At 45.5% G+C, this 13,037-nt stretch overlaps 1 protein-coding gene across 3 annotated transcripts in view; it reads right to left on the reverse strand.

Moving 5' to 3' along the window:
• Nucleotides 1–13,037, reverse strand: part of kif26ab (kinesin family member 26Ab) — a 72,891-nt gene that overhangs the window by 10,526 nt on the left and 49,328 nt on the right. For 2 of the 3 annotated variants that reach the window (XM_034858726.1, XM_034858727.1), the window contains exons 5-8: nucleotides 5,958–6,141; nucleotides 2,950–3,162; nucleotides 1,141–1,234; nucleotides 292–554 (exon numbers count right to left, since the gene is read on the reverse strand). In XM_034858726.1, the coding sequence (XP_034714617.1) occupies nucleotides 292–554; nucleotides 1,141–1,234; nucleotides 2,950–3,162; nucleotides 5,958–6,141 (754 nt within the window). Of the gene's footprint in view, nucleotides 1–291; nucleotides 555–1,140; nucleotides 1,235–2,949; nucleotides 3,163–5,957; nucleotides 6,142–8,452; nucleotides 9,310–13,037 lie in introns of those variants that run through there. The other variant, XM_034858728.1, reaches the window with a different exon arrangement.

Raw genomic sequence — 13,037 nt, forward strand, 5'->3', positions numbered from 1 at the left:
GACAGGAGCGTCGGTATAAAGGTAAGAAGAAAGCCATCAATACCACAGATGGGCTTGGTGGAAATATAAAAGGAGGATTTGAGAGGCAGGTGGGATAGAGCAAGGCAGACTGGGAAGTCCTGAGAGATAGCAAACATGCACACATACACACACATGCGCTCACAAGAAAAAGTCAAACATCTTTGGGAGAGGAAGAGGTAGATCAATACTCAGACAGACTGAGACTGTATAAATCACAGGGAATGAAAGGATCAGTGAACAAAGAGAGTGGAGAGTTGGAATGCTTCTCACCTGAGTGCCACAGATGGGATCCTCTCTCAGGTGGATGCCAGGAGACTGGCCCTCCTGCAGGCTGCCAGTTGACACCTCAGACAGCAAGTCCTTCAGTTCCTCATCTTTCCCGAAGATTTCCACCGCAGACACTCGGACAGAGAAACGGGTGCCCGTCTTCTCCTTGCGCTCATTGATTAGCTTGAAGAGCCAGGAAATGGCACAGGGCACAATGCCTAGGCTCTGAGTAGAGCTGTCTTTGCCAATCATGGTGTATGTCTTGCCTGGGGACGTGTGAAAGAGAGAGGGGGATGGAAATGGAAATATTGTCTTGTGTCTGAAAGCCAGCTACACTCACTATATGTTCAAACTAAAATTCAAATGTCATCACGCTGTCTGGAAAGGGCAGGTAGTTGAAAGAAAAGACATTGACATGGATTTGATATTTTCCAAGGGTTATTGTGTTTAACCACCGTTGATTAAAAAGAATCCAATACATGCATAATAAAAATACCCTAATCCAATGACCCATTCCAGAAGCGGAGTAATTCCATGGAGAATTATACCTGGTGGAAACAGCAGCATGAGGAGAGCAATCCCTTCAGCCTAAGAGCACTGCCCGGGCCAATTACTAAGATTTTAATTAACAGACTGAGCCCTGAATCTTGGTTGCAACGCTTTACCTCCCCTCACCCCCACCCACCCCAGACCAACTACCCATTCCTTTTCCTCCAATCTCGCATTCCTTGACTCACCCCGGTGCACCGCTAAGCCAATTGTGGACATCAAGTGCAGCTGACAAAGGGCAATGAGAGTTTTCTTCAGCTAACAAAGGCTCTTGTCAAATCTCTCGCCAGTGGAGGAGCTTACCGAGCTTGACTTGGCCGAAGCAGAAGATGCAGCCGTCTGCACCGTTCACCACGGACTGGATGACCTCCGCTACTGTCCCTGAGCACACCTCAGCCTGTGAAAAACACGCAGAGACAGATCCCTCATAGTCAATTTACAATTCAGCCAAATCCAAGAAATACAGTCAGAAAAGGCATACTGACAACACTTAATCCAAACATTATCCTATAAACTAAATAGTTATTTGGCATTGGTTAGACCCAAATAACATTATTGGTTTCAGTATTTTTTGTCACTCAGAAGCAGTGTTGGGAGTTACAAAAGTAACACAATTAATATAATGCAATACTAATTACATTATGGTATTGTTATACCCGTTATAATATCAGTAACACGAGTGACAACACATTTTAACGTAACATTTAGTGGTGTTTTGTTTTTTTAAGAATTCACCAACAGCTCGAAACAACAAATCTGTGACCATATGTGTCCCAAAAGGTGACGGTTCATCAGCGCGGACAGCAGTGGGTCTGAGCTGCTGACAGATATAAACATGTCGGGAATTCATGTTTAGGCTTGTTACACATAAATATCATTGCATTTTATCACCCGCGGAAAGTAACTATCCCGTACAACTGTAAGTTACTTTTCTTTCAGTATTTTCATTTTCTCCTACTTGCCTATTGTTTGTCTTACTTTGCATATTCATATTAATTATACACAATATAATGAATAATCTACAATGTATTAAAGTGAATAATTCGGAGACTTTATTGATTTAGTGGTGAAATTCACAAGCTACCTGCAAAGTCAAACGTCCGTTGTTATTTTGGTGAAAGTAACTCAAAAGTAACCAAAAGTAGTGTAAAGCATTACAATTTAGAGACAGTAATTTGTAATATGACTAATTACTCTCAAACGACAGTAACTAGTAATCTATAATGTATAACATTTTGAAAGTTACTCGCCCAACACTGCTCAGAAGTGTGTCATTGTTTATTTGTGCCCCAACATGTGGCTGGTTTTTGCAATCAGTTTTCAGCATGGGTCCTCTGGGGCAAGGCTTCTGCAGAAGAGGCCCCGTCCCATACATCAAACTGCAAACAAGGCACCTAACAGCAGAACAGCTTGCTGTTACTGTTAGCCACCAGCAGTGCTGTCCCAGTGGCACAATCTAGCAGCTTGGCTTCAGCTTGCAGCAGCAACAGTTAGGCTTTACCTATCAGCGGCTTACTTAGGAAAATACTTGCTCCAAGTAGGTGGTACGATAGAAGATCTAAGGCTCTCGTCATTATGGAGACACAATACTCTCGCATCTGCTCTCTTAGCTATTTAGAGTTTACTGCACCACGGGGAAATGCATACAATACTTGACCTCAGATTTTTTTTTAGCTAACTTGTGACATAGATCCAATCATTCCATTAAAAGACCATGGTGTTTGTTTTAAGATGTGGAGAGAGCAAAACTGTTCTACTCACAAGTCAGCATATAGTAAACATGTATCTGACCTTTGTCTTTGATCTTGGTGGGTGTGCCCGCTGCAGGCTACACAGGGCTGAGGTTAGATATAGCTGTTCTATGAAAGGAGAGGTAAGATATAACTGGAATGGATTCAAATCATTCCCCAGAGGGCTTAAAATGCCCAGCTGTTTGGCCCACACTGGTAAGAATGCCCTCTGACCCAAGACAGGCATTTTTTCTCTAAGCCCCTGGCCACACCCTGCCAGCATGAAGACATCGCTTTGCCCTTGAGAGGCTGAATTCCCACACGACACCATAAAAAAACACACACGTATACACACAAACACACATCCCCGGCCGGCCCTTACTTGCGAGGCATCCTGGGTAAAAACAGCATCGAAGGCAAAAATCTTTGGGACCGCCACAGTGGCGGATCTCCTGTGTCCTGAACTGGAGTGTGGGCTGGACGCGGGGTCATAGAGGGTCAGCTGCTTCTTCCTGCTGTCCACTTTCAAGAAGGACTGAGACTCAGAGGAGTCTACGGTCTCCAGAGATGGACAGATACGCATCATCACTTTTACCTAAACCACAGAGTGAGACAGATAAGCAACAACAACAAAAAGGAAATAAAAGGGTGGATTAGAAATTGAGCAAGCATAAAACGTGAAAATGGACTCAGCTGAGAGATGTAAAAATTCAATTTTTCAGGATTCAGCACAGAGGAGAAAAAAAAATGCCTGGCTAAGCTTAACATCTTTTAGGCATTCTGCCAGTTAGCCATTCTGAAATTATATGTTGAGAGCATGGCTCAGCAGTGTGCATTAACATCAAATCCACTATGTCAGAGTTGATGGACATCGATGGTTGCCATGGAAACACTCACATTGACTGGTGAACCTGATGGGTCAACACATTGCCTAATGGTGTCAGTGAAAGGCAGCAAGGTGTGTATTGAAAGTCACAGCAGAAAATGGTGGAAATTAATGTGTGAAGCGTCACGCTGGGGGATTATCCCTTGAGCAGGGTTGTTTTTCTGGACCAGGAGCAGTTCACCAGCATGGGAGTGCAGGAGCATAAGGCCCCCCTCTTGTCCCTCCTACACACTCTTCCTACTTCACCTCTCCCTCCCCTCTGTTGCCTAGAAAATGGCAGCTCCCCATTAAGAAGTCTGAAACCCACCCTGTTGCATTCTGGGGCTTGACATTCATGAATTGAGCTAACGGTGTTAACGCATTCCACAGGTCATGTGACAGCTCATCATGCCTGCATGGTACAATGCTAAAAAGGATGATGGCTTATTTCTAAAGGTGTTGATTCGGCACTACTCTTACAGGGCCATTCGTGTCTGAAGTCATTGCCATGGTTACAGGAGTGAGGTAAATCTGCCAGCTGTGTATAGTGACACCTCTAACAAACAAGATTTCACCATTTCCTGCCTCTACCATGCTGTGTAGATGTACTGCGTGTGGTTTGTGTGGGTGTGGTTGTGCTTGTGCATGTCAGGCTACATGACAATCACCTTCTTTTGTAATTCTGACAACTCTATATGGCCTTACAATCTGATGGTCAGAAATACACCTCTACTACAGTATATCTCCAAAGCCACTGCGGTAACATATCTGTGACTGACAGGAGACATAAACGGCTCTTGGGATATGTATAGCAGTCTTTGGAGTCCCTGTCAGCTCCCTGAGTGTTTAGTGTTACGCCTAGCATTATATCAACTGAACGGTTTCTATATCCTCCAGTAGTATAGGAAACTCAATCCTGAGCCATTTCAAAGCTTCTTGAAAAAGGTCCTTACGATGCCTCTCAGGCAAAAAACCTTCAAATATAGCAAACTCAGGTTGATAACTCCCTGCCCTGTTTGACAGGGGACTGTTTCACTCAGCCTGCGAGTCACGCCTACACAAAAGGCCCATTCTTCCCACTAGAAGACTAGTATATAAATATTGCTACAGACTCAGGCTCCAGCACTCTGAAACAATGACACTGGAAATCCCTTTCTTTCAGTTAGTGAATTCATCTTGCATTCTGCAGGCCAAGTGCAAACTCTCTTTATACCCCGCAGGGGGCTGTTATCATGACTGACGTGTGAGTATGTTGAGTAAATTACATTTGCCATGACATTTAAACTGGGCTTCCAAATATGACTGCTGAGTCTCTCTTTACCAGACAGAGGCTAGCAGGCGTGGTAATGTCTCAGTTGTATTTATGCTGGCAGAGATCAGATACTAGAGGCCACAGAGGATTGGCTACAGCCTTTTCACACCTCGGACTTAGTGCTAATGGTCCTGTTTCCCTGCCCCTTGATCCTCCACAAAATCCATTAGTGTGGCTTGACATTCCTCCATCCACTCAACTGTCTCTGCTTGAAAGAACTGTGTCTAGGTCAAAAGTGGAAGTGTGGAAGTGAGTTGCATATGGTTGATGGAAACAAGACATTCCCCCAAGTGTTAGGTTAAATGTGAAACAGACACAGGCAAAATCTAAACTGTGTAGGTTGCTGACAATGTCATTGCAACTGTGATTCAATAACCGAAAGAGAGACAGAGACAAATAATTAAAAAAAAACACATAATCATTTTGTTTTACTATGAAAAAGACTGGTCTGATGAACTTGGAACTTGGCTTGGAACAATGTCATATATCTTGATTTCCCCTCTAAAGCCAAACCCTTTGACTGTACAGATTTATAGTATACCTCAGGTGTGGACTTGAGGAGGCTTGTTAATTAACTTTTTTTTTATGAAGTACTTGTGTCAATGGGAGATTTACACAATGTGTCAAAGTCTCAACCGTCTGGATACCTGGCAACTGAAGCGAGCACTTCCTATCCAGGTGGGATCTAATCTTGTTAGGGGACTTCTTCTGCTTTAGAAATCCAGGATGTCCTCAGACAAACAATAGTCAATAAACCACAAAGGAAGAGCGATGTGTTTATACAACTTTGTTTAATGATGGTCCTATTGCTGCCTGCCTGACGTTCATCCTCGCGGGCTGTTCCTAAAATGGAGTTAGAAATCCTGCAGTTAAACGTGACCGCAGATTTGTGGATTATAGTTTTTGCTGTCTTGCTGCCTTTCTCAGACAGAGGAATTCTGTTCTCACAATCTGCATGAATTCATGACATTCCAGGAGGCTTATCGGACTAGATCTGCATCGACTGGACCAGACGGCACGGTGCCTGTGGACCAGTGTGTCACCCCCCTGCATTATTCTCCTCAAATAGGGGTCTGTGTGCATCGGTATGTATGTGTGTATGTGTGTGGTTGTAAAGGGTGGGGAATTATGAAGGCTTAACAGCAGAGTCTGTATATATCTGTACTTTGCAAGCATTAAATCGTGCATCCAGCTGATAGTGATCCCCTCTCACCTTTCCCATCCCTGGGTTCTCTTTCACTTTGGACACGGCTCGGAGTAGGCATGGCGGGGCAGGGGGCGGCAAGACCTGCAGGATGCCGCTGAAGTTGGTGGGGTAAATGGAGGGCTCCTGTGGATGGAGCAGTGAGGGCTGGTGCTTCTTCCGCTTGGAGGACAGATTCAGCTTCTGAGCTGCCCTGGAAAGGGAAATAAAGAAGGTTGAACCTAAACTTAGAAAACCACCATTGCTGCATATCTTTAAGAAATCCCACGCTGAAACTGTAACATAAAGGTCAACGAGCTCCTTTAAGTTTTCCTAAGGAAAACAAAGTCAGCAGGAGAGCTCTACACTGCCACCACTCCTGACCATTCCCCATTACCAAACTGATTTTCTTCCAACTCCCACCTCAAACTCCCCTGCCATGGACCATAATGCTTCAGCCCTTAACTTCAACTAGAGGAGGTATAGAGTGCTCCTCAACCTTGATTTTGAAAAAAAACTGCAAATCCATAAAACTGATCGCCAATCAAGGCTCCAAATATAGGCTGCCATAGCAGGAAGGCACAGTAAACACATGCATTTATCTTGATCAAACACAGAACAATAGCCATAGACATGACAGGTGAGGACTGCTGAAACACTGCCCTCTGGGATTTACTATGACTATCTTTATTTCCAGCTAAGCAATTATGACAGAGTATGTTCACCCATCATTCAAATCAAAGCAGGAGCGTGTACTGTTTGTTGGAAGTTTTGATCATTTACATTAGACTAGCAGGCCAGCACCAGCAGCTGAGAGGCATGTAAAGTAGGTACACCCAACTCTCTTCTCTACTTTATTAGACAAATATCTGTTCTGTTGGCATCTAACAGAACCCTCTGCTGTAACCAAATCCAGCATTTGGCAGTCCTCTAATTAAAATCCATTGTCATCCTGGCCTCTTGTCTCTTAGACTCAGCACTGAGGGAGGAGACATGGATTGGACACAGGGCCAACTGAATCGTGCACACGCACTCCTTTCTGTCTAAACGCCTGTTTCTCAAAGGACAGGACCAATATGTCTGCATGGCCTGCAGGGAATCTGGCCAGATTTTTGAGTGGTTCCAGGTATGGCCTTGCCCTGGATCAGCTAACACCGTTGCTCAGCTGGAAATTCAAGGTCAGGAAGGAAAGTAATACTCGGAGGAAATTCAAATACACTCAAATGGTTTTTACTCAAGCAGTCGGATTTCTGAGCAACGCAGGGAAGACAAAGGCGCGATTGTCAACACGAAGGAAAGAGCGGCATGGGGAATGAAATCAAATTGGAGTAAGAGATTAAAAGATGAGAAATCTGCAGAGCAAGGGATTTTAGGAGAAATGAAAGAAGCAGAGCATGTGAAAGAGCAAAAAAGGGCAGAACCATGTGTGTCCTGGTGAGCAGCAGTTTCCTAATAGGCCAGCCTGAGCTCATTAGTCCTGCTCTGGGCTCCTTAGGACAGGACTGGGTAGGCTGCTGCCAAACCCCCCCCCCACCCCCCTTCTCTTCCTGCATCCCGGAGTGACAACCAGCCCCCCTCTCTCTCCTCAAAACCCCCCCTTTCCACTGTACGCCCCCTGCAGCGACAGCCCAAGAGCACAATCAGGGAACACACTGCCGGCTGATGGAATAATTATTGCATCCAAGAAGGCTACAGGAGATGGCTCTCCCCAGGGAGCTGCCTATGTGTGATAGCATGTGAGACGGATCGTGTGACTGAAAAAAGATTTCATGGAATAGATGAATGTGAGATGGAGAGGAAGAAACGAGAAACTACACCAGAGTACACGTGGCCGTGTCCGACTACGTGTGTGTGTGTGTGTGTGTGTGTGCGCAGGCTGGTGAGTGTGTTTATGCGCATTTATGAGAGGTATCTGCAGCACATTCATTCAAGAAAAATGTACCCTGTCTCTCAGTCTTTCACTCCCTCTCTATCACCTCATTCTGTCTCTTTCCTCTTCCAGAGGTAAATCAAGCATCACCATGTAAGGAAAAGGGCTTATATTGATTCCTAAATGTCTTGACCATTGAGGAGCGCTCACAAGCTAAAGCCGAGCTTGTAACCTTCATGCTGCACAATGACGATCGGTACACGTGTGTTTTTTCCACCACAACCGCATGCACACAGAGGAAATTAATTGCTTGTCACTTTCTCTCTCCATCTCATCCTCCCTCTTTCTCTCTTTGCCTTACTGCCTTGCCCAACTATATGATCAGTCAATGGAAAATAGGCGGTGAGGAGAGGCTCAGATTTCTTCGCCCACAACAGCTTGTCCACCTGTTCACTCTCAATCTCCATGCTAATGAAGCTGTTTCCCTACACAACTTGGTCTTAAATGCTTAAAGACAAAACTGCAACACTGACATTGATCAGTTTTAAACAAAACATTCACTCACTGTATATCCTCTGTTGAGTGCAATACAAACTGAAGCACAGGTTGGTTTCAACATGCACCAGTAAAGAAAATGCTGCAATGGTGTACTTACAGCTCTTTCCAATCCATTATCTGGTTTATACTTATAGTCAAAAAACAGACAACTGATGTAGTTCAACTTTGCAGTCCATGTCTGTGTTGTCACTGTTCTCCATTACTTGCGCATTTGATACGCCAGCAAAGTCGCCAAGAACAGAGCAAGGCGGGGCTGCTCAATAGTTGGGGCACAGGGGTCCTCTTTGCTCTGATCGCAATCATCGAGGTTCCACTTGATTTCACAGACGTTTGTAAGAAGCTGGGGGGGTGAAGGGAGAACCATGAGGAGGAGGCGTGGGTGTCATAATAACTAAATGGAACAAGCGGCAGGTGGGGCAGGGTAGAGATGGACAGACAGGATGAGTATCCTGCAGGAGGTTCACAGTGAGGGGGGCAGGTCCAGAGAGATAGGAGGAGGTAAGAAGAAGGTCAGGATGAAGAGGAGTACTTCCTCTGTTCATACGCCACTAGAGTCCCTCTAACTCTTTCCATACCCCTTCCACCAGAAAAAGTTCAGCGTCAGTTCAGAGGTTAAAAAACCCCAGCAACAGCTTGGTCTCCAACTCAGTTTCTGCTTCTTCTTCCACATCCAATTCGGAATTCATCCCACAGGCTGCATGGTTGTCTCCAATCCACTGTGGGGTGTCTGCTATGAGTGGCTTCAGGTCCTGATGCCCATGTCCTTCCCAGAGTCTCTGCTGCTTATAGGCAGGAGGAGGGGGAAGAAAATCGGCACGTTTGGCTTGGCTGGAAGATTTCCTCGGGTGGCTGAGAATGAGGAGAATACGTATTCCTCTTCCACCTCTCGGTTCTTCTCCTGCTATCGCTGAAATGCTGGCAGCTGTCCTGCCGTGTCTCTCTCTCCCTGCCTCTCTCTCTGTCTCTCTCTCTCTCTCACACTCACACACACACATACTCCCTCCTCTCTCCCTGCCGCCCTCCTCTCCCTCTCTCTCTTTCTTTTCTCAGCCCAGCCCCTTTTCCCTTTGACTGCCAGACGAGGTGTCAGCGCTCGATCGCTGGCTGCTCGCGGCACAATTTGCAAGTATTCTCTTTCTCTCTACACACACGCACACACACGCACCCACCCACACATCCACACAAACACTCACACACACACACACGCATGCCCCCCCCACCACACGTCACATGAATACTTAATGCGTACAGGAGCCTTCTTTTCTTTTAGGGTCCCATACTTCAAACAGATTTGGTTATTATGCCTACAGTGCATGCATCAATGAGCACGAGTGTGTATGTGTGATTGTGTGTCTACGGTGCACACTTGTATGCACATTTGTATTTTTTGCCTTTGTTGAAGGATGTAATTAGCTAGATGAATGAGAGTGTTATTAATTATGAGGAGTGACACACAGATAAGGAAGGATGTACTTAAGAGCAGAAAGATGGATTGCCCGAATGAGCGATGCTCCAACTCAATTGGAAAGCTAAGAGAGATTAAAAAAAACAGTGAGAGCAAGGCAGAGGGGAGGAGAGGACAAACGATGAACAGATGACATCTAAGAAAGGCAGATTTATGCAGGCCAGTGAGAAAGAGTGCAGCCAGCCAATGGTCAAGGGTAAAAAGGGGAATGAAAGCATGTGAGTGGGCGAGCGCCGGAGTGAGAGTACCCTGTATTCCCTGGGCTGCCAATTTACCAGTAAGCCCTCTCAGCCCCCAAACCAGCCAGCCTTGTTTGAAAGGCTGCTGCTCTTGCTGCAGAGTGCCTACTACAACATATCGGCAGACAGAGTGGGTCTGAGACTTGCCAGATGAAAGTACATTCAACACAAACCCACACCAAGCTCTCTCTGCCTCTCTCCCTCTGACACACTGCCCCTTTTATGAACTCTGCTGGATTCAATTTTGGAAGCAGAAAATAAAAGCTGGAAAAGAAAAGCCCACCACTGCCTACCTATTGCAGAGTATACTGTAGTAATGAAGCTGTTTGATATATGACATAACCTTTATCTTCCTCCTTACCACAGCACGCTTACCTCTGCTTTTCTGCAGTGTGTCTGAATTAATTTGCCTGAGGTGGGCTTATTTTAAAGAGCAACAACCGTCTCCAGAAGCATTGCCACATGCTACTTTTACATTGAATCCCTTTGAACCGTGACTGGCATCAGTTAGATAGATAGAGAGATATTTATTGATCCCCAAAAAAATGGGAAATGATGGTGTTACAGCAGCAAACATACATCAGTCACACAGCACAGAATATAAAAATAAATGAAATACTAGGAAACACAATATACCTAAATAGAATATACATGAAATAATAATAGGAATAAAAATATAACAACAAATATTTGAATATATACAGGATTGGAAAACTAAATGTGCAACTGCTTAAATATTGAGCTAAAATGTATGCTAAAATGTAAATAAACCAATTGTGCAGGTGGCATTTAGTGCAGTATTGTGGATTCTCAGGGTCTTATCTAGCACCCAGTGATGACGTGTTAAAAAGTTTTATTGCCTGTGGTGGGAATGATTTCCTGTAGCGGTCCGTGCGACATCCAAGCTGTCAGAGACTCTTAGAAAAGCTGCTCCTCTGTTGGACAAGTTGGGGGTGGAGAGGGTGGTCGGGGTTATCAATGATAGATAACAGTTTGTTCTGTGACCTCGATCACGGAGCCAGCCTTCCTGATCAGTTTGTTCAGTCTGTTTGTGTTGCTGGCTCCGATGCTGCTGCCCCAGCAGACGGCGGAGGAGAACAGAGCGCTGGCCACAACCGACTGGTAGAACATCTTCAACCTTCTGCTGCACACGTTGAGGATCTTAGCTTCCTCAGGAAATAGAGTCTGCTCATCCCCTTCTTGTAAACAGCAGTGCTGTTGATCTTCCAGTTCAGCCTGCTGTCAATGTTGACACCCAGGTATCTCTAATCCTCCATAATGTCCACGTCTCTTCCCAGGATGCAAAGGGGTTGCAGAGCCGTTCCCTTCCTCCTGAAGTCAATCCCCATCTCTCTGGTCTTATCCACGTTCAGCAGCAGGTGATTCTTACCAGACCACTCCACAAAGTCATCCACCAGCGCTCTGTACTCTCCCTCCTGTCCATCCTTTATACCCCTAACCACTGCGGGGTCAACAGAAAACTTCTGTAGGTGACATGACTCTGAGTTGTACTGAAAGTCTGAGGTGTATAAGGTGAACAGAAAAGGAGACAGCACAGTCCCCTGTGGGGGCCTTCGTACCACTCACCACCACATCAGACAGAACACGGTCCAGACGGACAAACTGTGGTCTGTCTGTCAGGTAGTCGGTGATCCAGGAGACTGTGGACGCACTGACACCCATCACCCGCAGCTTCTCACCTAGTAGCGGAGGCTGGATGGTGTTGAATGCACTGGAGAAATCAAAAACAGTGATTCTCACCGCCATCCAGGTGCAAATAAGCTCACTTCAGAAGATAGATGACAGCGTCGTCCACTCCCAGGCGAGGCTGGTAGGCAAACTGTAGAGGGTCCAGAGAAGAACTCACCTGCGGCCTACGGTAAGCCAAGACCTGCCTTTTCAGCACCTTCATCACATGGGATGTGAGAGCCACTGGGCGGTAGTCTTTAAGGCCAGATGGAGTCGACTTCTTGGGGACGGGGACAAGGCAGGACGTCTTCCATAGCGACGGCACCCTCTGCAGGCTCAGGTTGAAGAGGTACTGGAGAACACCAGACAGCTGACTGGCGCAGGTCTTCAGGACCCTGTGGCTGATGCCGATGCTGATGCAGTTGATGAGTAGGACACAATACTAATGTGGACATTGGTCATTCTTACAGTGCAACTGATCGTTATTCTCACGCTCATTTCTACTACCCTTATTGTGATTTCAAGTGTTATTTATCGAAATTATATAAATTATGGAACAGCCACAGATGGAAGTGTCCTGTTAGTCTTTTTGCTCCATTAACTGTCCGCATCAGGGACAGATAATGATTGTAAGATATATAAATGAGCCAAAGCAAGACAGATTAAAAATCAAGGATCGTTTGAAATAAAAGGTCTCCTGGTGTCTTTGTTCAAGTAAGAATATCTAGATTTTGTCCTTACCTATAAAAGGAACTGACAGTGAGTGAGGAGAAGAGGATGTCAATAACTGGAGAACAGAGAGAGCGGGAAAGTTGTGTTCGCCTGCTGGTTTGAAAGCCTCACTTTGGACTGCTGTCAATAATCGCTCCAGCCCTCTTTTCAAGCCTTTTCAAAATAACAAGAGAAATTCCTCTTCCCAAGAGAATCGTTAGCTGGCGCTCCATTAGCTTGTTTGTGCATATTTCTCTCTGTTCTCCAGGCCAGCTTCTCACCTCTTTAGGTAGCCCCTTTCTTCGGCTAATCACCATGTTTGCCACATTTACTATCCTTGACATTTCCTTTCTGTGATTCTCCTTTTTTCCCTCCACAGACAAGATAAGGCTGTTCTGGCCATTCATGCAGGGATCAGATCAGTGGGTCTGATATCACAGTGAATTTGCTCACACTGCTGCTGATTAGAAGATCTGCATAGCTCTTCATGAATGGAGATGGGACTACTGGGCTCCAGCCAGCCTTGACACCATGCAATAATAATGACTAGACCACAATGAGCCAGGCTTGCCCCTTTG

The sequence above is a fragment of the Etheostoma cragini genome, chromosome 20, assembly GCF_013103735.1.
Source record: "Etheostoma cragini isolate CJK2018 chromosome 20, CSU_Ecrag_1.0, whole genome shotgun sequence".
Lineage (NCBI taxonomy): Eukaryota > Metazoa > Chordata > Actinopteri > Perciformes > Percidae > Etheostoma > Etheostoma cragini.